Below are 24,376 nucleotides of genomic sequence, written 5' to 3' on the forward strand. Positions count from 1 at the left end.
CTCCAGGTCTGCTTCTCGAGAACCCAACCTGCAACATATAGTGTCTAGCAGACAGTAAGTATTCAATAAATGTTATTGTTCTTTGTTATTGTTGTTATTGCATTAAAATAGGAGCCAGAGTCCAAGACTGGGCATTCTGTTCCTGACCCATCCAGCACCTGCCCTGCAAATGCTTAGGGCTGTACTAATCCTTCATGGTGCTAACGTCTTGGAATTACCCTTTGATATGGGCTGAATGCTCGTACCCCCCCAAATTCATATGTTGAAATCCTAACCCCCAATGTAATGGTATTAGGAGCTGGGGCCTTTGGGGGGTAATCAAGGCCTTTGGGGGGTAATCAGGCCATAAGGGTGGAGCCCTCATGAGTGGGGTTAGTGACCTTATAAAGGAGACATCAGACAGCTCTCTTGCCCTCTTTCCACCATGTGAGGATATGAGAAGGGGGCCGTCTGCAACTCAGACGAGGGCCCTCACCAGAACCAGACCATGCTGGCACTCTGATCTCGGACTGCCAGCCTCCAGAACGTGAGAAATACATTTCTGTTGTTTATAAGTCTATGGTATTTTGTTATAGCAGCCTGAATGGACTAAAGAGACCCTTCTTCTGACTTTACGTCCCTGGAGGGAGGGACCCTATCTAAAACTTCCTTCTTTCCTCCACTGATTTGTTAGCTCACACATAATCGGCACGCAGCTCAGATTAGTTAATTTTTAAGTTTCCTGGGTTGAGAACTCCAGCATGATATTTTGAATAGCTGAGCTCTCTTCTAATGCGTATAATCTAAACATGCTTCTGTTGTCCTAGACTCACCCATTATGTGCTAACCCATAGCCAGCCTCCATTCATTATACCACGCAGAGGGATAGAAATCCACTAGCTGAGGTTTGATCCATGCTGCAGCTCACTATGTGCTTTGGGGGGTACTGAGTCACTTAATCGCAGCATTGGTTGTCTCAGGAGGGATCTGAGTCTGGCTTCCTCACGAGGTGCTGTGCAGCCCATTCCTGTGATTTTTTTCTGCACAATTTATGTGCTTGCTACAAAATACAAGTTGTATATACCTTCATGGTGTATATCAGCAAAGGAACAGTGTGACCACTGTACTTGGTTTCCTTAAAAACTAGAAACTGGCGAGCCAGTTGAGGGGCAATTTTCAATCCATAGATTCTGTGTAATTGCAGCACTGACAGCCAGAGGAAGCTGATCTGCCAACTCAAAGCACTGACACACACTGACCACTGACCACAGACCACCAACCACGGACCACCGACCACGGGAAGTACTTTTGGAGTTATGTGGTTTTTGAGAGTCTGTGTTAAGAGGAGCCTGATGTAAGAAAGAATACCAAACCAGAAGTCAACAAACCTAAATTCCCCTGCCAGCTCTGTGACCTTGGGCAAGTTCCTGAAGCTTCCGTGTCCTCATTTGTAAAATAGAGGCTCTGCCCACACTTGCGGAGTCTCCTCTGGCTCTCATGTTTGGGGTGTCTATGACTGTATACTGTTTCTGTGCAGGAGGAGAAGGAACACTTTACCCAAAAAGTAGCTGCAAGTAAAAATGAGACATTGGTGGAGAAAACAGTAAAATACTTCAAAAGAAAAAGAGGGTTGTGAAACTCACCCATAAACCTCCAGGCCAAGCTTCCTTTGGAGTCCTTGTGAGTCAGCAGCTCTCAGAGTGGCCTCATCTTTCTTAACAGCCTTGGTGATTCTTTCTCTTTTGGGATTGCCTTGATTACATTTCTAGTACATTGAACAAGAGAGTATCATGACCTCTTCCCAGGGGGTCTGCTCAACCTTGGACCCTCTCTGCCCTTCAGGCAGGCAGTGACAAATCACTGTTTTACCCTCACTCGTCCCTCTCACAACACGGTGCCTGACTTTAGTCCACTCTGGCTAAGAGCCCGTGTCAGGGAGGCCCAGGAGATTCTGAGGCTGGGCCGTTCCCTGCTTCCTCCTACCTCCCCAATTTCTCACTCTCTCCCCTTGCCCCACACCTGCTCTCCACGGGCCTCATCAACGTCCCTCAGCTAGCAGTGACTGGGGACCCTCCAGCCACCTTTCCAGGCTTGGCATTGCTGTGGCACCGTTCTGACTCCTGTCACAAAGCAGCAGGGATTTGACAAGAAATTTTCACATATTGGGGTATGTGGGGTAGCTATTCTGGTTCAAAATGGATTCGGCTTGAACTAAAGAAGCCTGACACATGGCCTATCAAACATATATTGTACATTTGCTTTAACCATTAAAGAATGCCCTCTTTTAAGAATGCATACTCCCCCTCCAGTATCCTAAGGTAAAGCCATATTGGTAACGCCCCACCTTACCCCACGTTAATCCCTTTCGACATCAGGGTCATGTTGACCTGCTAATTTGCAACTGAATACCTCTTTGAAACTTTGATGAATATGTATCTTGGGCATGTTTTATGTATGTTCTTTGTTCTGAAATGGTATAAGACTGTACTGAAAACCATGCTTCTCTGGAACGCTTACTTCCTTTGTGGAAAAGGGCTTTCCAGGTTATAATCTTCACTCTGGCTCAAATAAAACTCACCTTATCTCTCATCTATAGGATGGTTATTGGTTATTTTACATCCAGAGATTTAAAAGAAGAGAGTGGACCATACAGAGGGACGCTAAGACAATCAGAATTTCAGGAGTCATTTTGTCTGTCTGCTTCACTTTTCAGATGAGAAATGAGAGGCTTTCTCCAAAGCCACACTATTAGTGGCTGAGGCAAGAACTGGAACTAGGTTTCCTGACTTCCAATCAGGACCAGTTCCTACCTGATTCATTACATTTTCTCTCCCTACTTGATCTCAGTGGAATCATGGATAGATGATACTATAAAACTTGTAGATTGCTTTACAAGATTTTGAATACCCAAGGAAATATTCAAGGGAAATGAGACCTTGGACGTCATCTCTTCAATGAAGCTCTCCCTGTGCCCACTGACTTCAAGTATTTATTCTCTGAACGTCCTTAACTCTGTATCTGTGACCCATAGGATACTTCACTTTCAACAGGACAGTATCTGAACCTGGTTCATCTGGGCCTGGTCTCTCTCCACATGTAAGAAAACTCACCAGCTCCCTTAATGAACCAAGTCCATTCCTTTGAGAGGAGAGAATCCTGATGCAAGACTCGGGCCTCCCATGGGGATCACATGCTGAAAACGCAGCCACCAGACAGCGGCTCTTCGTTCTCACTCTGATCCAAGCCCAGTCTCAACATCTTCTTTTAATTTCCTGTAGCACAGCAAGGAACCAGGCTGAAACATTTAAACAGGGACTCCTCAGCAGCTCAGGTCTGAGAGAGAAAGGGAGTAACACAAGACCAGACAAGAGGCTCACAATGTCCAGGTCACTTAGTTTCAGCATGGGGGTCCCTACTACACGCCTCCCTCACAGAACCTTGGCCTGTCTGCACTCCCTTCTCTCTTCAGACTCTTTCTGCTCTGGGCTTGCTCCCAATGCCTTCTCCTGGTTGGTTTGCCCGCCAACTTACCGAGAGCTGCAAACCTAGTGCTACAGCAGATCTAGCCTGTTGCTAGCTCTGCACTCAGGCACCGGGCATGGAGCAGGTGCTGAGTGAATACTAGAGCCAGACTACAATACGGGATGATCACACGGGCAGAGGAAACTGTCAGTTAAAGAGAACAGGCAATGGAAAAGAATGAAGAAAACGACGTCAGGCTCCTAGAACCAAGGAGGCCATCCAAAGAATGTGTCCTCCCCCAGCACAGCATCAGTGTGAGAGCTACCGGTCAGGCTAACCAGCCGTAACCGCAGCTCAGTACTCACACTATGAAGCACATTCTCCCATGGCCTTAAGAAAGAACTGAGTGGGGCTATGCCGGAGGTGGTGGTGGGGAGGCATGAGGAACGAGAAACTTTACACAACCTGAAGGAGAGACGAGGACGAGCACTCAGGTTTTTTCTTTTAATTATTTACCAGATAAAAAAGAAAAAATAGTGATTGTTTCTCTTCACCCCCAACATTTCAGTTTTCCAAGGTCGAGTGGGAGAGAAATTTGTTGAAGAGTGATTCGTGCTCCTGGCCTGGAGCAAATTCTTCTTCCCCTCTGCTCTACACCACCTCAAGCAGGAGGGGCAGGGCAAAGAGCTCCAGGTAGAATACTTGAACTGCGGCAGCAGAGTGGCAGTAATTGGGCTGTCTTCTTCTCTTCTCCCTGTTGCCAGAGCATTTAGGCCCTCTCCTGTCTGTCCCCTACACCATACTCCCCAATTCATCAAAGTAGGAAGATGGGACTTGTGGAGGCAAGAACAGGTATAGAGCAGGACTGGGAAGCACACAGCAGAAGCGGCAGAAGGCCACCATCTTCTGCTTCTATTGCACATCTTGGATCAGACTCCCTGTCCTGAGCAATGGGCTGCAAAGTAAAATGTTTCTGAAATTCAAACAGACAACCTGTGGTTTGTGCCAGGCTCAAGAAGGGGAGGTGTGCTGTTCTGTGGCTTGTTCTGATACATATATATTTAAGTTATTCCATGACAGAGACAAGGCAAAGATCATGCCTCTTTAAAGAAGCATTTGGGGTTTGGACACTTGGGGCCCTGTGACGACCTGGGCTCCTCCCCCTAAAGATCAGAAGACCAAGCATACGCACGTCTCTGTCAGGTCTTCTTCTGCATGAGATGGAACAGCAGCAGGCCCACCACACAAGCCCCCCTCCAGCCGTCATGGCCCCGAGCCACTCAGGAGGGGACCTCTCTTTCTGAACACCTGGAGAATCTGACAAATGCCCTTAGAGAAAAATCCTCTACACTGTATGTTTCTCCATAAAGTGACAACCGTTTGATTCATTCTTCTTATTTCCAAGGAAAACGGAACAGGACTGGAAAAAGTTGTTTCACTGATCTTACAGACAGAATAAATTCCTCTAAAAAACAGTGGGGGTGGGGGAAGAGGACTGATTTTGATTTGGCAAAGCTGCACATCTTTCCCCTTCATTGGCCGGAACGAAGCTGGTGGGTGAAGACAAACCTAACTGAGCCAATGGCAAGAATGGCAGGCTATGGGCGACGACAGGTCAAACACAGAACTGGATCAATTGTGGCACTCTAAAGATGAGAAGGCAGGTCCATGACACAGGCTGGGAGGAAGCCTCTGGAGCACGCTTCCAGAAACTATATCTGTCCTGTAGTAAGTGGCAGCATCCGGATAAATCAGAGTAGTTCTCCCTCCTCCTCTTCCCAACAGATTCTGAGGGTTTCTCATTTAAATAACTATGTACACACACACAAGCCTGGCCTCTCTTTTACATGAGGGTCCTACAATGGCTTTAGAGAGTCGGTTCCAATTGCCTTTTTGGAGATTTACTGCTTGTGACCAAACCTGCAAGGAGAAGAAATGACTGAACAGTTCCCTAGGCAGATCTTTACAATGAAAGCATCCCAGTGTTTAAGGGATTGAGTCTTAATATAAATAACAAGCCTGCAACTCCCACACTGGACTTTGTTTTGGTACCCTGGCAAACTGAGTAACTGGGCTGGGACTCATCAACCCTGCTGGCTACTGTCAGCCAGAGGGCCCCGTGCCCACCAGCAACCCTGGAATACAGCTCCGTACCTCCCTCTGATAAGGACAGTTTCTCAAGTTCAGCTTCAAGTTCAGTGTCCGAGATCCTAGGCTTAGGCACACTGTTGGTATAAAATGTCTCATGGGGGTTGTCAGGCAAATCCAAAGGTTCTTTGGTGGTATCCTGAAGAAGGATGTCCAGTTCCTTCTCCAGTTCCTCACTGTCAAAATCTGGAAAGAAAAGATAACATGAGGATACATAAAGTCCAGAGACCAAGTGCATTAATGAGTCAAAGAGGATAGCAAAACGCAGCACAACTTTACAAAAGACGTCCATGCCTCCTTGCAGGTTAAAAACAGCCATGCGAGTTGGGAGACAGAGGGCACCTTCAAGCAGATACTCCCTTTCCATACACAGAGCTAAGTCATTATGGAGATATATTTTGCTAACACCATGGAATTAACCCTTCTTCACCTTGCCCTTGAAGAAGGATCCTCCAGTGAGAAGCCTAGTGAGTAAGGAATGCTGGAGCACAGAGGGGCCATTAGTACAGCCTCTCAAGGAGGAAACGACAATTCCTGCTAACTACTCCTGTGGATAAGCCCCAGAGAGACGGCAGCGTAGGAGAGCCCTGCCTGCACCAGGAAAAGGAGAGCGATGATCAAACCTAGCATAACACGAAGAAGTGAAGTCCTTTTAGAAAGGAAAGGAGAAAGAATGAATCACTTTGTCAACTCACCTAAGCCATTGGTTACCCCACCAGCCAGAGTCTGAGAAACTTCATCCTGGGTGTCGCACAGCTGTAAGAGAAAATTGTGAGTCTTGAACTCTGAATGGTGTCCCTGAGGTCAGGGTTACAAAGTAATGCTGCCCCACCTGAGAAGTAAGGAAAGCTTCCTCAGGTTCACAAGGTAAAGAGTCAAGTTTGGGTAAGGAGGAGGTGCAACAATGTCACATCTGTCCTCAGTCACTTCCTTCTGTCGGGGTCCCTCCCCAGCCCCTTCCTGTACCTCTTGGATCTGATCCACAAGGCTCTCTGCCTTCTCCACTGTGACATCCTTCATGGAGAGTTTCAGCGCTCCTACCCCAGCTTGATAGGCATTGAAAACCTAAAGAAAGCAAAGTTATCAGTGCAAATGAAGAACACTGGGCAAAATACATGCAATATTGTTTCATCTCCAAAACACAGCTTTGGGTTTGCCACCCATGCTTGATTCACTCCATCCCCACTGAGGCCAAAAACCTCCCAACAGGAGAGGCAAAAGCAATCCCAACCATATCCTGAAAGAGCCTGGGCCTCCCCCAAACAGCAAAGACACAGTGGAGGGGATGAGGACTGTATGCTGGAGAGACCAGCCAAGTCCTAGAGCAGAGGGGCAGTGGCTACCATCTGATCTGTCTGGGAGGCATAGATCCGGTCCAGGATGCCTTGAACAGTGTCCAGCTTGGCATGCAGGGCCTCGATGCGCTTCTCCGTCCGTTGCTTGGCCTTGAGAGACCTCAGTGCCTAGGGGGTCATGGAGACGTGGTCAGGGTCAGACTGGGCAGGGCAAAGGGTCAGAGGAAGACAGCCCTTCCCAGGTAATAATACCATCCCAGGCCTCCTTCCCTCTTGTTTGTAAAATAAGCTATGGCACCTGGGCCACTTGCAGACTGTTCCCCTCAAGCCCCAAGTTCCTCTCTGAGCTGCTGGGGCATGTCTCACTGCCAGCCCAGGGCACAGGTACACAGCTGGAGGGGAGAAGAGAAAACTCACCAGCTGCTTCTTTCCTGCTCGGCAGGCCCGGCGGGCTTCTTCTTTACACCTGTGAAACAAAGGGACAGATCAAGATGACTATGCTGTAGGATAGAGGTGGCAAGGTCCTGAAGGGTCCCCAAGAGTGGCACTTAGTTAAGTTACTTTCAAATCTGAAGATCAAACCCATTCCACCCAATGGCAAGAAAAACGATGCCCAACAGCCCACTGCCAAACTCTTGCAGCAAGCTGAGACATAAGCTTGAGCATATGCACGTGGGAAAGGCAGACTAAGGAAAAGCTGTTTCAACCCACAGGGAGAGAGAGCATGTCAACACAGCACCTGAAAAACAGATTCCCATCTTGGGAGCCAGGAGATAGGTATGAGTTCCTAATACCAACAATGACCTTGGACATATCCCTTTGCCTTCTGACAGTGCTGGGTTTCTCCTGCTGTAAGATGGAGTGAACTAATACACTTTAATTCAGTGTCTGTATGTCCTACTTTCTGGAGAAGTGTTCACGTGCCTTTAGTAGGGACGCCTTGTGTGGGCACCCAAGGGGGAAGAGCAGGAGTCCCTCAGAAAGACCTGTATCCCCAAGTCCCTAAGACAAGGCCTGGCTCAAGAAATACTGGTTAAATGGATACTGGCATGGGAGAGCATAAACATAACAGTTGTAATCTTTGGAGGAAAAATTCAATTTCATTTTTTCTCCTTTGTGATATCCTATGCTTTCCATGATTGCTGCATTGAGCAGTTAGTACTTTTGTAATTAGTACAAAAATAACTTTTTTTTTTAAAGAGCCTACAGACATCAATGCTTTGCCAGCTCTGAGAGCCAGCCAGGGTGGGGGTCGGAGGGCACTCAGCTCAGGGGTAGTTACCTCTCTGCTTCCTGGGACAAGGACTCCACTTTGCGCGAGAGCAGCTGTTCACTCTGCATCAGCTGGTAGACCCCAACATCAACGTCGTTGACAGGAGAGACCTTGGCATGTGGCCCCCGGGCAAACTTCACAATCTGAGGGACAGGGACAAATTACTGCTGCCCCTACCACAACTGTGGAGAGATCCCCAGGCACAAATGCTGGTGGGCACGTCAGTAAACACTTACTAAGTCATCGGTGAGTCAACGACTGAACAGCTAAACCTCCATACCTTTTCCCCATTCTGTTCGAGGACTGTGACCCTCTTCTCTTTCTGTAACTGCAGCAACACCAAGTAGAAGGTCCTCTCATCTGGGCAGGAGCCCGCACAGAGGGTGCTCAGCTCCGACAGGGCCACCACAGGGTGGGAGGAGAGAGGGGAGTTCTGATACAGACGATACACCTCCTCAGCCTTCTCCTGCAGGGAAGGCAAAATGTGCTTACAGGCCTTGACCGCCTCCACGGAACCCAGTAAACCCGACCGCGTGTTTCAAAACCACGATCACACAAGGCAAGAGCAGAGGAGCACCGATTCCACCTTCCCTCAAGTAGCAGCTTTGGAAAAGGAAAAGGGATTTGTGTTGTTTTAAACCTTGGAGGAAAGTTTGGTGAATATGGAAGAAATGAGGTACACAATATATTGGGAGCCAGCTCTGTGCTTCACTTCTATCTGGGACTTCACATTTCTGCGTCTCCCTGCCCCGTGGTTCCCCGAGGGAAGAATAAGGCAGTGTGGTGTAGTGGAATGGCCATGAACGAGAGCGGAGGCCTGGTTTTTGGCACAGCCTGTGTGACCCTGAACCAGTCACAGTCTCACTGGTCCTCAGCATCTCCCCAGAGACTGAAGAAGGTGGATGAGATGACACCTAAATTCCCTTCTAATCCTGGTTTCTCCATTTTTATGCCAATTGGCAATACTGCAAACAAGAACATTACTGAGTCTATAAAGAGTCTCAAGAGAGAAGTATGTAACAAATAGGTGGGAGAGGGTTTTTGTGAGAAGTCTAAGAAATCTAAGTTCCAAGAAACAGTACCACTATGTCCCACCTACATGGAAATTAGTCTCTCAGTCTTCCACAGACAAGAAATATTTACTGAGGTAGGCACAGAATGCTGTGAAAATATAGAGAAGGAATACCCAGGAGTTCAGAGATTGCTTGGAAAAAAATGTTTTTTGAGCAGAATTCTGAATGGTGAGTAAGTGACTAGGTGGCAAGGGTATCTCAGGAAGAGGGCCGATCATGCGCAACGGCATAGAGTATGAGTCAACATAGTATTTACGGATGTGAACGAAAAGGGGAGAGAGAGTAGAAGCACTTCTGTCCTATACAAAGTGTAACATCTTCTCTGCTGTCCTTTATTCTGCAAATGGTAGGTGGACACTGAAGTGAAATGACCTGGCTAGATCATCAGAGATCTAGATGACAAATGGGAAAGGATGGATTGTAGGAGTTAGGCTTAAAAGCAGGGAGACCATTTATGCGAGAGAATATGAGGGACCGAACAGAGCAATGCTAATAGGGACAGAGAAGGGATGGATCCAAGTAAAATTTAGAAGATAAACTGGCAGTCCATGGTAACTGGGTCTGGGGTGGAAGCAGAAAGAGGAGTCTAGGATGACTCCTGGGTTCTGGCTTCAGTGATGGGTAGATGTGATGCTATTAATTAATAGCAAGAATACAGGAGGAAAAGCATATTTTAAAGGAAAGACAAAACATCCACTTAGAACATGTTGGTTTGGGCTGCCAAATTATTAAAATTTAAATTGAGAAAATGAAAGTATAAAACAATTCGAAGAAAATATTTAAAAATCTGATTAACCTTGAAGTAGAGGATGCCTTCCTAAGCAAGACCAGAAATTCAGTAGCCATAAAGGAAAATCAGAGAGATCTGACTGCAGGAATATGAAAACTTCTATATGGTAAAAGACATCATAAATAAAAATGAAAAGCAAACAAGAGACTGGGAAATAATATTTCCATCCCTAATACTAAATATATTACATACATATCTCTCTAATACATGAAGAACTCCTACAAATTAATGTAAAAGAAACAATCCACTATAAAAACAGGCAAAGGATATAAATAGGCAATACATAGATGGGGATATGTAAATGGCCAGCAGACAGGTGAAAAGATGCTCAGATCACAAACAGGAAGTATTATTTTCATTCACCAAATTGGCAAAATTTAAAAAACTGATGTTATCCAGTGCTAGCAAGGATGTGGGGAGACTGGACACTTTAAAGCAGTCTTGATGAAAGTGTAAATTAGTACAAACTTTTGAAAAGAAATTTGGCAATTTCTATTAAAATTTAAAATGTACATATGCATTTCTAGAAATCAATTCCATAAAAATAAAAGTAGAACAAAGACGTATACACAAGACTGTCAAAGAAGTATTTTTTCGTAATAGAGAGAAATTGGAATGACTTACTTACATGTTCATCTGTGTGATAACTATTGCATAAATTGTGGCGTATCTATAGATTATTATGCAGCTATCCAAAATAACAAAGTAGACCTACATTGTGCAGGGACCTGCAAGGTGTTCATGACATATTAAAGTGGAAAGAAAAGAAAAGCAGGTTGCAGACCACTAAGTAAAATAAGATTCCATTTCTGAAAAAAAATGAAGTGTATGTGTATACATATGTATGTATGTGTATATTCATTTATTTATTCAACAAACATTTATTGACTCTCTACTATGTACCAAGCACTGTTCCCAGGGTCCATGGAGCATGGAACTTCTCCCTTCTGGTAGGAGAGAGAAATAGTAAACAAGTAAACAAGTAAATAAGATTTTCAAGAAGTACTAAATGCTAACAAGAAAATAAAATGGAAAGTAATATAATAGTGTGGGACAGGGTCAATAAGAAAAGATATGTCTGTAATACACACACACATGAAAGGGAAGGGAACATACCCAAAGAGACAGAAATGGGATGAACAGAAAGGAAACTTTCATTTCTTTGTATTTTTTTAAATAGCAAATCTATGGTCAATTTTTACTTTTTTATATTTTTCAAATAAAAAGTTACTGGCTGCTTTCTGTGTCCAGACTTGGGGAAAATCAATTTACCTCAGAAGCATGCTTTCTTTGTTTTATAAAAATATCCAGATAAGACTCTTTAGTTTCATACATGTAAACAAGTCTCCCTCCCAGGGGAAAACAGTGAAGTCGCCATATATTTGAAAGCAGATGTCCCCGAATGAGATTAAGTGTTAAGTGTTCTGTTTAGTGATATAAACTGGGTATAAATTTAATAGTACCATGCCCCTGCAGAGCTAGAAAATTTATTTTTCTATGTAAACAGGATTAGACATTGCTGTCAAAAATTATTGCTGGTTCTTGGAAGATCTGTGTAATTCCACCCCCATCTCTGCCTTTGCTCTCAAAAGACTGAGTCCAGAAGCACAACTGTGGGGTAAACAGAGCTACGTGCCTTTGCCCAGCTGGAGAACACATGAGGTAAACCCCGCAAAGAGGAATGGAGCTTGGCTCAGAACCACCCAACCCACTCTGTAGTTTCTGTGGGGCCTTGGCTGAGCCCAGGAGGTCAGGGCACTGGGTGGGGGGCTAATCATGTGGGTGGGGAGGGAGTGGAGTGCAGAGTGGAAGAGGGGCATGCCCTTGAAGAAAATGCATGCTGCTCAGTCAAAATCCTGGGGGACTGGGAGAGTTGGTAGATTTTGGAGACCTCCTCCTCAGTCTGAGGCAGAGAGGGTCAGGTGGGGGGAGATCTGCTGAGATAAGGAGAAACTGGAGCTTCTCTTGGGGTGGGGGATGGGGATACTGAGCTGGTTCCAGCTACGTGGAAGCTTCTAGGGCCTGCAAGGGCCCTGAGGTTGGGCTTGGTCTGGGAGTTTCAAAAATAACTACTGTCTGTAGTATACTTCTGCTACACAGTGTTCAGTCCCCTTTATAACACATACACACTTAAAGCTCACTATGACCTTATCCACAGCAGTTTGGGTGGAGTGGGAGGGCTGAAGCAGGTCTGCACTGCATTAAAGAGTGTGTGGGAGGTGAGCAAGTGGTGACAACAAAGCTTGGCCAAGAAGGAGAGAGACAGAGCAGTAACTAGAGGGGCTCAGGTCCCACAAAAGAGTCCTTCTGTGATGGGAAAAACTTGAGTGGGTTCAGAGGCTGAGGAGAGCACTGAAAGAGAGGGAGATGGGATATCCAGATCCAGAGGCTAAGTATTAGGACAAGGGGACAAGCAGGGAGGGACAGACTCAAGCACATGCAGAAGAGAGGAAGGACACTTCATCCTCTGAGCTTGGGGAGAAAGAAGGGCTCAGAGGAAGTTAAATTGGAGGTGGAAGGACAGAACACTGAAGGCACGACTCAGGAAACTCTACCTTCTCAACGAAGTGTCTGCAGAGAGCAGAGAGGGGGGAATGAAAGAGTATGTGAGGGGCTGGAAGAGGACAAGAGATTTGGGCTCTGGAGTGGCTCTGAGGGCGTTCCTACAGCTGGGGGCCATGAAAGCGGCCCCAGTCTGGGCGACAGGGTGATTTTCTCAGCAGGGACTGGAGACTGTGGGGGCTGATCTAAGGCAGCTGATTTGCTGGTGTCTCTGGTGTGGACCAAGAGAGCTGCAAAGGAGCAGACGGTATGGATGAGGGAAGCAGTCAAGCACCAGCGACACGCTCTAGGCTGGGCAGGGAGGGCAGGCCAGGAGAAAGGTGACTGACTGGGAGAGCATGAAGGGATCAAGGGCCTGGTGGCTTCTTCGATGGAAGTAAGTAACAGAGGAGGAACTCAGCCTAGTTTGCTGATTTACGGGAAGGCAAAGCTGAAAGTCACAAGGTCCTGAGCAATTCTTGACAGTAAACTACAGAAGGCAAAGCATTTTCTAAACTTCAGCTTATCATTAATCCCTACAAATACAGAAAATAATCAACTGTATGTTACTAACAATTCCTAGACAAAGGATCACCCTTGAAATGTACAAGTCCAACTAACAACTAAATAATGCCACATAGTACAATATAAGGGAGGTCAGATAAACTCAGTTATCAACTCTGTCACCATGTCAAAAAGATAAATTCTTTTTCCAAGGATACACACAAGGAATGAGAAGGATCCTGTCAAGACCTCTCCCTTCTGAGCACCCACCTTAAGCAGCTCCACAGCCACAAGCACCTCCTCGGCAGGAACCTTATTATCCCCCAACATGTTGGAAAGAGTCCACTTGAGGGGCTTCAGCAGGAAGACTCCAACCCCCCAGGAGATCCAGCTGCTGTCTACACTGGCCATGAAGTCTGACTCCCGCTGCAGCTCACCTCGACTGCAGGCAAAGAAAGAAAAGGGCATACAGTAGGCTTAATGCAATGTCCCCTTCCAGTCCCCACCTCCTCCCATACCCCAAAAGAGAGATTTGATCATAAATACCATTTATTAGGCACCCACTCTGTGTCCCCTACTATGAGCAGCACTGGTTATGCTCCAGCTCTAAGCCTCAAAACAACTCTGCAAGATGGATGATGTTAGGGGCAGTTTAGCTCATGAGAAAACTGAGGGACTGGGAAGGTGAGAGAGGCCAAAGCTAAACCATAATTTGGCTCCGAAATGCAAGCTCTCCACTAAGACAACAGAGGTACAGGAGGCCACAGGGCCTGTGTTGAGACTTCCTTTTACAAATGGAGCTCAAGATGAGAAAATGAAAATGGACTGCTGTCAAGTGCAACACATAAGAAAGAATACAAAGATATTCAGAGAAAGGGTTTTCTGCTATTCCTAAGCTAGGATGGAGACAACACATAAGCATTTCACGGTACTGGCAATAAGTAGCTAAATTTACAGAACGCCTACCATGGGCCAGTCACCATGCTTAGGGCTATGTAAGGAATATCTCTTCAAATCCTCACAATGAACCTGAGTACAATTACCACCACCATCTGCTAATTGGTCAGACTGAAGTGTAAAGAAGGTCACATAATCCAGCGAGTGGCAGAGCCAGGATTTGAGCCCAGGCCATTTGGCCCTCAAGCAAAGCTGTTAACCTCTATGCTATGCTGCTTCCACGGCGAAGTGCCTCCCTCAGAAATTTATCAGGTGCCAGACCCCACCAAGCACCAGGAAGCGTCAGCAGAGCGCCAGCAGTCAGGAGAGGAAAAAATCGAGGGATTAAAGGTCTCTGGATCCGAAGTGGAAGAGGAAAGTCCTCTGCAATAAGGAAGCCCAGACTGTTCTTGTCCCTCACTGACTTCTTCAGCTACTGCCTCCCCACGCCCCACTTCAGGTGTGAACTAAAACTCTGTCCCCAGTACACTTTCTCAGAAAAGAGAAGTTTCAGAAATGGCTTGTCGCATCCATGTCAGCCAATAGAAAGGTACTGCGGAGAAGGGAGATCTTTTAATCAGGAAGAGATCTTTTAATCAGGAGACCTTTTAATCCACTGCGGCGGCCCGGGGTTCGCCAGTTCAGATCCCGGGCGCGCACCAAGGCACCGCCTATCGAGCCCATGCTGTGGCGGCATCCCATATAAAGTGGAGGAAGACGGGCATGGATGTTAACCCAGGGCCGGTCTTCCTCGGCAAAAAAAAAAAAAAAGAGGAGGATTGGCAGATGTTAGCTCACGGCCGATCTTCCTCACAAAAAATAAAATAAAATAAAAGCAACATATCAAAGGTGAGTTTCTCCATTCACTGAGGGAGGCACTATGCTAGCTAGGCTGCTCTCGGCATGATGAGCGAAGTGCAGATGATTCAGTCAGAAGACCAGCGGTCCAGTCCTGGCATTACCTCTAACTAGCTGTGCCACCCAGAGTAAGTCGCTTGATCTCTCTGAGACTCAGTTTCCTCTTCTGTCTGCTGAGGATAATTCTATCCTCTTGGCCACAGGACTGCTGAGGGGGTCAGATGAAATGGTGTATGCAAAGTATGCACAAGCTGTGAAGTGCTGTACAGCTATCAGATACCCATGTTACCGCCTCAGGTACTTCCAAAACTCTGTACCTGTCGCACAGGTAGCACCTACAGGACCTTCTCAGGACACCAAGATACTCAGTAAAGCCCTCTACCTCCTTTATGTCCTCTGCTCCAAACAGCCTGTGCCAAGGACAAGCCAAGACAGGCCAGACCATGACCTGTGCCGGGGGCTGTGGGCAAGATCCCTACAGGCCTCTTCCCCACGACGGCCCCCACCTTAGCTCTGACCTTCCTCAGTTCAATAAATCCTATCTCATAGACCTTCTGTTCCGGCGTAATTCAAATTTGGAAGCCCCTACGAAATAACTACATAACGGGATTCCAGTCCAGACAAATCACTGTCACCTCTGTCAGGCTGGCTTCTCCTCTTGCCGCCGGGATTTCATCTAATCGGACTTTCCTGGCCCCCGATTTCCCCCATACCCGGTCTCCCTCCAAACACCCCTAACCCAGCCCCCTTCCAGTCTTCCTCCTTCTGCGCCTGCTGAACAAACACGGAACGGCCCCTCCGGGCCGACCCCGGGCTGGCGCGGTGCGCGGTCAGAGAAGCGGACCAGTGCCCGTCCGGAGGAAGCCGCCCCGCCCCGACCTGGGCCCGCTCTCACCGCAGCAAGTCCTGCAGCACGGTGGCCAGCCCCAGCGGGACGCTGCCCTTGCGCTGGAAGGCCTCCTGCAAGTCCCGCAGACGCAGGCGCACCACCCCCTGGCGGCGGCTGTGGCTCAGCACCAACGGTGCCCAGAAGCCCATCTTGCTGTCCCAGTCGGTGCTGTTCACCTCGCGACTCCTTTTGAAGGCGGAGAACAGGAAAGACATGCGCTCCTCATCCTCCTCCCACTCGGGGGGCAGTAGGCCCGCCGGGTCTCCCCCGGCTGGGGCCTCGGCCTCCCGCTCCGGGGACCACATCGAAACCCCAGCCCCGCCAAGGCTCCAAACACAACCCTGGCCCTGGTCCCCTTCCGCCCTAGTTCCCTCCCGGCTTCCGTTCCTTGACCACCTCCTCCTCTGTCACTACGTCACCGCCGCCCCCAGCGTGAAATAAGTCTCGTGCGTCCTCACGGCGCAAGCGTCTCCCGTGCCTCCCGGAGCCAGAAGGCCAGATGCTGACTGTATTTTCGGAGAGACTCAAAGCGCTTGCGCCGACCCCTCCTCCCGCCGTCTTTGTGCGGAAAGAAGGGCGTCGCGCGTGCGCGGCGTGAGGTCGCGCCCCCCTCACGAATCATAGAGTTTGGCGATGCGTTATAGAGAGGGAAACGATTACGCCCCTCACTTGTACTGGCTTCAGATAGTGGGACTGGAGAGTCGGCGGCGGGGTGCCGGAGGCGCCGCGATCACCGTAAACCGGCCCTCTAACGGCCGTATTTACTTCAGACATTTCAGCTTCCGAGATAGCTTCCCTTCACTAAGATGTCAACGGATAAACAGAATTGTGGGTCATTCAAGCTCTGTGATGGTGTGTACACTGATTTTGAGAGATAGATAAGCTTCCACTACTCTTGCTCTCTATCTTCCGCCCTGGAGTGTCCCTCTGTTCCTTCTCAGTATCGATGTCCTGCTGATCCCTTTAAGATCGAGCTCAATTCTACTCTTCCTTGAAACCTCCGCCCGACTTGACTCGTTGTCGATCCCTTTCCTGGACTGCACAGTTGAGCGTTTACAGGTCTGTGTCCTTGTTCCCGAGTTCCCTGGGGGCAGATGCAATGGCGTAAATATCTTGCTATGACACAGAGTGGTGCTGAAGAAATATTTCATGAACTGACAGGTGTATAATTTGACCCTTGCCCTTCTATCTTAGAATCTTGTTAGAATGAAAGCTCATGTGTAAGATTCTCATACACTTAGGAGAAATGAAAACGTCCAATGTGTTAAGAATAAATTGGTTTGTTTTTAATTGAACTATTTAAAAGGTGAAAAGAATTTCTTGTTTAATGGAACCAGGGAACAATCACCGGAGTTGAATATGAATCTGGCCTCTGCCACTCACTAGCTGTGTGACCTTGGTCAAGTACCTAACCTTTCTGAGCCTCTTTTATAAAATAATATCTCCTAGTAGGATTGTTTGAGGGAAATGTTATGATGTATGTAAAGTATCTAGTACATAGTATAGTGGGTGTTATCAGTGAGTGACAGGATGCCTGGTAGTTGGAACTCTGTGTAAGGAAGAATTTTATTAAGAATTTTGAAGGAGGGGAACAATTGGTTATATGAATGAATGTGTCAACTGATATTGCTGTGTTGTGTTATATTCCTCCAAGCACTTTCACAGTCAATGTCTCATTTAATACTCTTAACAACTGACAAAAATTCTCTTTGACCACACTCTAAACAGGCTCCTCTGAGCCCTCTTCTTGACCAGGCCTGTCAACTTTGGCCTATAAAGACTGGAACAAACAGTAACATAACTTCTAACAGCTCAAGGTCAGTCCCTAGGATGACCCTAGCCCTCCCTTTTAAAGTGCCTGCCTGAGAAAACTTAAGGTTGTAGAAAATATTTACTGTTTGTTCCAGCCAACAACTGAAGATCAGACGCCTGGCTCCCAGCCTCTGTGGGAGGGGAGGAGTCTAACTTGGATAAGCGCCAGCTAGCAAACCCAGGTGGGTTTCACAGGGACCATCCCCCTCTTCCTGCTTTTTGTAATTTTCACTGCTGTGACCCCGCTGAGACCCCCTCATCTTCCTCCCTATTCCCTTATTCTCTTTTTTAAAATCCCAGTCACCTTGTTCAAATGGAAGTTGAGTTCAGTTCGTGCTGGACTTTTTCCCCTTTTGCAGTAGTACTGATTAAAATCTGTCCTTACTGCTGTAACTAGTGTCCGACTTTGTAAACATAGATAAATCTTGGACACAACCCCATGAGATAAGTTTTGGTACTTTCTATAGTATGTAATTTGAGCAAATAAGTTGTACCCTAAGAAGCACATTTCTGCCATGCTGTCGTACCCAATAAAATGGCTGGTTGGTTTGTGTCATGAGAGAGACCAGGTTGTTTTCTCACCTGGGTCTCAGAGTCTATGTCAAAATAGCCCTGCTCCTAAGCATTTTCAGGAGAGCAAATTTATGTACCTGAGGCCACCACACCTGAAAGTGCCGCTGGGCTCCTGACACCTCTAGGCAGACAGTTCTCCACCTTCATCTTTTTGGAGATTTGGAAGAGCTATTGGGAGTAGTGGAGAATGGAAAGAAAAGCCCTTCTGATCTGGAGAGGGCTGATTGAGTATATGGCAAGCTCTTTCTCGCCTCAGTGCTTCCACCTGGTACACTCTTCCTCTACTCTGCATGACTGGCTCTTTTTCAGGGAACCAGGCAAAGAAAGGGTTGCTGAGGATCTGGTCAACAACTAACATAGCCTGTCAAATGTTTTTCAGACAAGAAGAAACTATGTGTTCTGTTTTGCAGAAATTGATGTCTCCATTTTGCAGATGTTACTGTTTTGCAGAGAAATCACACATTTGCAGAAAGACCCCCCCCAAATTGTTCCAGCACCAGATGTCCTAAAGTTACTTTAACTCATTAGCATCTTAAATTCTTCTCCTCTGGGGGGTCTGAACAGCCATTTTTAGATCACACAGTATATGTGCTAACATGTATACATGCTACATGCACCTTAAAGGAACACAATTGTTACATAGTTGTTACAGTTGTTATATAAGTAAACCCCAACTCCTGCTCTCTTTTGTATAAAGTCTCCCCCGGTGCTAAGTTACAAGAGACACTGCTTTGGGAATTATCTCCAGTGTTCCCCATTGCTTGTGCAAACAATAAACCTTTCTTCACCTACATCTGCCTTGGTTGTGCTTTTTGGCTCCACTCTCATCAAGAGGTAAACCCATTGATTTCAGTTACATTAGGCCATAGCTTAAAAGTCACTTCCTCAGAAAGGCCTTGTCTGAACAGCCTAATATAGTACCCTTGGAAATTTAGACCAGATGAGTCAGTTTGACAACACCTACTGATTAATCTGAACATCACACAAAAAAAAGACAATCAGACATGTCTCCTGAAGTACTGTAATAGGAAGTACGCAAAACCACCTATGAAGTTTTTTTTTTTTTTCCTGTAACTGCGCAGTACTACTCGCCCTTCCTGAGATGGGCTGTGCACTTTTCACTCCTGTGCGCCTTTGCTCTTTTTTCTTTTTTTTTTTTTTTGTGAGGAAGATCAGCCCTGAGCTAACATCTGTGTTAATCCTCCTCTTTTTGCTGAGGAAGACCGGCTCTGAGCTAACATCTATTGCCAATCCTCCTCCTTTTTTTTTTTTTTCCGCCAAAGCCCCAGTAGTTAGTTGTATGTCATAGTTGCACATCCTTCTAGTTGCTGTATGTGGGACGCGGCCTCAGCATGGCCAGAGAAGTGGTGCGTCAGTGTGCGCATGGGATCCGAACCCGGACCGCCAGTAGCAGAGTGGGCGCAGTTAACCACTAAGCCACGGGGCCGGCCCTGAAGTATTTTTGTTAAAAAATGGAACCTGAATCTGATCAAGCCATGAGACCTAAGTACTAGGTTATGGAGGTTAAAAAAAATCAGAAGGTAGAAGAACATGTTAAGTGAAAAACTGAGGTTGCAATGAGCAAAATCCAGACTGAGGAATTTTACTAGATAATGACCTTGTTTCCTTGACAAATAATGACAACAAAAATAATTTTAATGTGCAATGTTATTGGATCAGATTTGGATCCAATTTGCACAATCAAAAAACTCATCTATGATAATTAGATACTTTCAATATTAACTGGATATTTGACGTTATTAATGAATTATTTTCAGCACAATGATACGTGGTTATGTTTTATTAAAAGTACTCATATTTTAAAGATACATCTAAAATATTTATGAGTGAGGGGCCGGCCCCGTGGCGTAGCAGTTAAGTGCTCTCACTCCACTGCTGGCGGCTTGGGTTCGGATCCCGGGCATGCACCACTTGTCAGGCCATGCTGTGACAGCATCCCATATAAAAGTAGAGGAAGATGGGCACAGATGTTAGCCCAGGGGTAGTCTTCTTCAGCAACAAGAGGAGGATTGGCATGGATGTTAGCTCAGAGCTGATCTTCCTCACAAAACAAAACAAAAAAAATGCTGAACATTTAGGGCCGGCCCCATGGCTTAGCGGTTAAGTGCGTGCGCTCTGCTGCTAGCGGCCAGGGTTCGGATCCCAGGCGCGCACTGACACACCGCTTCTCCGGCCATGCTGAGGCCATGTCCCACATACAGCAACTAGAAGGATGTGCAGCTATGACATACAACTATCTACTGGGGCTTTGGGGGGAAAAAATAAATAAATAAATAAAATCTTTAAAAAAAATTGGTGAAGATGGTAAATTTAAAAATAAAATAAAATATTTATGAGTGAAACTGTATAATATTTGTGACAGGAGGTTGAGTGGGGGAGATTAGGGAAGTATCTGTGAGTATAAATTTCATACTCTGTACCTAGCACATAGCCTGGCACTTAGATATCATTCAACATTTTGAATGATATCTGAATGTTAATGAATGACATCTGAATGTTAATATTTGAATGTTAATGAATAAGTAAAGAAATGACCTAGACCTGCATTCTGGATTCATAAATAGCTGCATGACCTCAGGCGAGCAGGTTTCCTCTCAGATTCCTCCCCTATGAGTTAAAAGTTTCTATGCTATGATCTTGAGGTTTTTCCTAGTGCCCACTTTCTGATTTTACATGTAATGTCCACTGTAAATGTGTGAGTGATTGCAGAAGCTCTTTAATTTTGGGAAGTCTGGAGAACAAAATGTCACCTAACCATCACCATCTTGAGGGAGTGATATTTATTTACTGATTCCCCAATATGCTTTTGGTCAGACACCTAAGCCGCCTCAGTCCAGCCGAATGCACAAATATCACAGAGGCTTCAAACACTGCAACACCTCTATAATGCTGCTTGATGCTTCATGTCATCTCTCCTGCTTATTGGGGATGCCTCATCATTTTTGTAGAAATATGCATGCCTGTTGTATTATCCAGTTATTTCTAGTTCTTATCTCTAGGATTCACAACCTTTAGGGCTTGGCTAAAAGAGGAGTGAAAAAAATACATTATTCATAGTCTATGAGATTTATAGAGGAAGAAGCCAGGCTTGTTAATATTCTATTCAGGCACTACTATGTTCTGGAAGCCTTTCTTGATCTCTTTCTTTCCTCTTCCTTCTTTTCTGCTCCAGGCTGGATTGGGTTTCCTTTCCTATCTCTCTATAACCTTGCATACTTCTCTATCATTTTGTGCGCCACATTGTTTTCTAAGGTTCCATGTATGTGCCCGTCTCTCTGACTAGCTTAAGTGCCTTGCTGGCAGGGACTACGTTCTTAATTATGTTTGTTTCTAGCACAGTGCCTGGCACATCATAAGGACTTAGTTTGCTGAATGAATAAATGAATGAATTTAATCAAACCATGAGTGAAGAAACATTCCATCAAGGTCTATCCTTTATTTCATAAGAACATTTATCCAAATATAGTGTACTGATACAATAGTTGAATATTTTATTTATTTGAATGACATTTATTTCTGGGCTGTTTTAAACTGAAATGCCTCTAAATTTAGTTGCCTACATGCTCAGGCAGAGTGGTCAGAGCAATCACAGATGTGGGAAATCCCCTTGCTTCTTTCTTCAAAGCATCCAAACCACAGGAAGCTGTCTCTATCTATCCATTCATGACCATGATCTTCTAGAATGCCTCAGTGACAATTTGTGAAACTCTTCAATTTCCTTCCAAAGAATGTTTTGCTTTTTAATCTCCCTGTCTTCTCTTCCACTCTTCCCTTTTAAATTGTTCTATATTTCCAGCATGTAAGTAGCCTGGAAGTCACCATTCTGTCCTAACAACAAGAAAAAAGCTGAACAAACTAAAAATCAACAACTCTTCTTAGATCCCTCAGAGAATTGAGATCAAAGGGCAAACTGCTACCGCAAAAATTGGAGAGACAGACAGGTGGATGCAGAGAATCACAACTTACTGGAGCAGAGACCTACAAGCAAAAACCTCCTTGGGAACCAGTACCAGAGCAGGAAAACCAGAACTGCAAGTGTGGACAAGCCTGAGAGTTAGAGGCTCCAGGGAAGGCCAGTCTTGGAGAGATCCCCAAACTATTGTGAGTTTTACCTCCAGGAGCTCAACCAGGTTCTCACAGTGAAGGTTTAAAAAATCCCCTCTTGCTTTCTGCAGGAAGAGGGGAAAAGTAGCATTTTGAAATATGAAAGAGTGTTTAGTTCTTCTAAACAAGACCTGCTCTCAAGAGAAACTTTTTTCAACAGCTCTGTGCAGTTTTATTAACCATTCAAGTGCAGTCGCATCTGGTAAGATTAGGACAGAATTGGAAGTAAAAAGTGAATAGGTATTATCTCTAATAGTTTGAAGGAAGCCACTACCTACTCTTTTCACAACCATGTTTTCACAGAGCCAATACAGTACTAGCCATTAACCCAGTACACCAAGTATACTGAAGTACAAAAGATGCAACAAGAAAAATATCTACATTAGAAAGACTTCAACACTTTAGAAAAAGAGTAGAACACTTTTAGTTTATCCCCTTTAGCCCCTAAAACAACATCATACAGTCTGGATCTACCTGTACAGTCCTACAACAGCTTGTAGAATATTTGTCAAGAGAGCAAAAATAAAATGACACTGGCCAGGACAATCTTTGGATATGTAGGAAGTGGAGGGGGAGAAAGTCAGTTCTCAGAACAAACTGTCAGCTTCAGTCTCGCCAGAAGGATCTTTGAATTCTTTGTTCTTCCATACTTCTTCAAGGTGCTTGTCCTCTCACAAAAGCTCCAGTTGGGAAGCCATTTGTATCTCTTGGCTCTCTTTGTTGGGTTCCATTTTGTGGGTCAGTTTCTCTTCCACCATTTTACGGAAGCTGTTCTCTTCTGTTGCTTTCTGAAACATTTATTTCTTGTGCTCTCCTTTCTCAACAAGCTGCTTCAAGACCTCAGCTTCTTAGGATTTGTGTCTTTCTATTGCAGCTTCTAATTTCTTCTGAATTTCCTCCAGGGAAAGACTATTCTTCTTTGGAGGGGAGAGGGGGAATTCTGGGATGGATTCTTTGATCAAGAGCTGAAAATCAGCTCAGAAGCCTGGCCTGAGGCACACTTCCCCAGACTTTCACTTGAATATCAGAAGTCATGATGAACAGAAGACAAGAGACTGGCAGTGTATTCTACAGAACCCAATGGCAAGAAAACGCCCCTGCTTTGTCTATGTCCACCATGGTGGAAAATAAAATGCCCAAGCTAATATTAACCAATAATGCTGAACTCCTATTGTTCCTGGGGTTTAAGCTTCTTAACCAATAGCAGGAAAAATTAATTAGGTTTATGAACCTCTAGGTTTTAGGTTATAATATTTTCTGCCTTATGACAAGAACTATGCTACATCCCTTCTTGATTTTTTTTTTCTGCTGAAGAAGACTCACCCTGAGCTAACATCCATTGCCAATCTTCCTCTATTTTATATGTGGGCCACTGCCACCTCATGGCCACTGACAAGCAGTGTAGATCCACACCCGGGAACCAAACCCACGCTGCCGAAGCGGAGCACACTTAACAACCACTAGGCCACTGGGGCTGGCCCAACCTTCTTGATTTTTTAAAGGTCATGATACTTGTAGACTCCAGGCTAGTACCAAAAACATAGGACTACAGGTTCCCAATAGCTGGAAATTAAAATAAGAGGCAGTGAAATGGCCTAAGTCCAGCAGAGCAGTAGATGTAGCACCAGACTCAGGATGGACATGGCACTGGTCCAGGCCAGGAAAAACAAGCAGCCCCCCCTTGTCAGAGCATGCCCTGCACTCCAGGCCCTGGCCCTGCCCCTTCCTCCCTGCACCTTTTTGAATATTCCCAAACTCTCAACACCCTAGAACCCACTAGTGTGTTAGAGAAACTATTTTACCAGAACCTATTCTATTGGGATTTTATCAGTATCTAACTGACATGGTGGGAGGAAAATACACAACTTCAGCCCTCTGTAGCCATCCTGTCTTACCTAAGGTTGGGGGGAATTGAGAAGTACTTGTGAAGTTCACAACCCAGGGGCACGTGCTCACTATAAGACCGAGACCTAATCATAGGTCTATAGAATAGCTTCCTCTCCCCCCAACACCTCACCACCACATTACTAAGGCCTATTTACCACAGTTCCTTTTACCCAGTACATTATGTCCAGATTTCAACAAAAAATTTCAAGGCATACTAAAAGGGAAAGAAAA

General features: G+C 45.7%; 1 protein-coding gene, 1 long non-coding RNA gene and 1 pseudogene across 2 annotated transcripts; 1 reads left to right on the forward strand and 2 right to left on the reverse strand.

Annotated features, from left to right (window-relative positions):
• Positions 1-3,931: 3,931 nt before the first annotated feature.
• On the reverse strand, positions 3,932-16,113 carry CHMP7 (charged multivesicular body protein 7). Its single transcript, XM_058550521.1, has 10 exons — positions 15,755-16,113; positions 13,336-13,507; positions 8,438-8,623; positions 8,167-8,300; positions 7,302-7,350; positions 6,933-7,052; positions 6,556-6,654; positions 6,285-6,345; positions 5,596-5,775; positions 3,932-5,361 (listed from the first exon to the last, which is right to left on the reverse strand). Exons 1-10 carry the CDS (start codon positions 16,051-16,053, stop codon positions 5,309-5,311), a joined length of 1,353 nt encoding a protein of 450 aa, XP_058406504.1. The 5' UTR covers positions 16,054-16,113; the 3' UTR covers positions 3,932-5,308.
• Positions 16,114-16,329: 216 nt separating this feature from the next.
• LOC131411175 (uncharacterized) lies at positions 16,330-18,924 on the forward strand. Its single transcript, XR_009221513.1, has 3 exons — positions 16,330-16,600; positions 17,656-17,746; positions 18,831-18,924. It is a non-coding gene; the product is annotated as an uncharacterized LOC131411175 (long non-coding RNA).
• A 3,921-nt stretch (positions 18,925-22,845) lies between these two features.
• Positions 22,846-23,293, reverse strand: LOC131411210 (stathmin-like; annotated as a pseudogene).
• Positions 23,294-24,376: the final 1,083 nt, after the last annotated feature.

The sequence above is a fragment of the Diceros bicornis genome, chromosome 11 (genome assembly GCF_020826845.1).
Source record: "Diceros bicornis minor isolate mBicDic1 chromosome 11, mDicBic1.mat.cur, whole genome shotgun sequence".
NCBI classification, from domain to species: domain Eukaryota; kingdom Metazoa; phylum Chordata; class Mammalia; order Perissodactyla; family Rhinocerotidae; genus Diceros; species Diceros bicornis.

What these genes read in the sequence shown, in the direction of transcription:
- CHMP7 (XM_058550521.1), bottom strand. Translation starts at nt 16,053, where the DNA reads ATGTGGTCCCCGGAGCGGGAGGCCGAGGCCCCAGCCGGGGGAGACCCG. An exon ending in GAGCAGGAAAGAAGCAGCTG is followed by an intron (nt 7,053 to 7,301) that starts GTGAGTTTTCTC and finishes ATGACCCCCTAG; the next exon opens with GCACTGAGGTCTCTCAAGGC. An exon ending in ACTGTCCTTATCAGAGGGAG is followed by an intron (nt 5,362 to 5,595) that starts GTACGGAGCTGT and finishes TTCTCCTTGCAG; the next exon opens with GTTTGGTCACAAGCAGTAAA.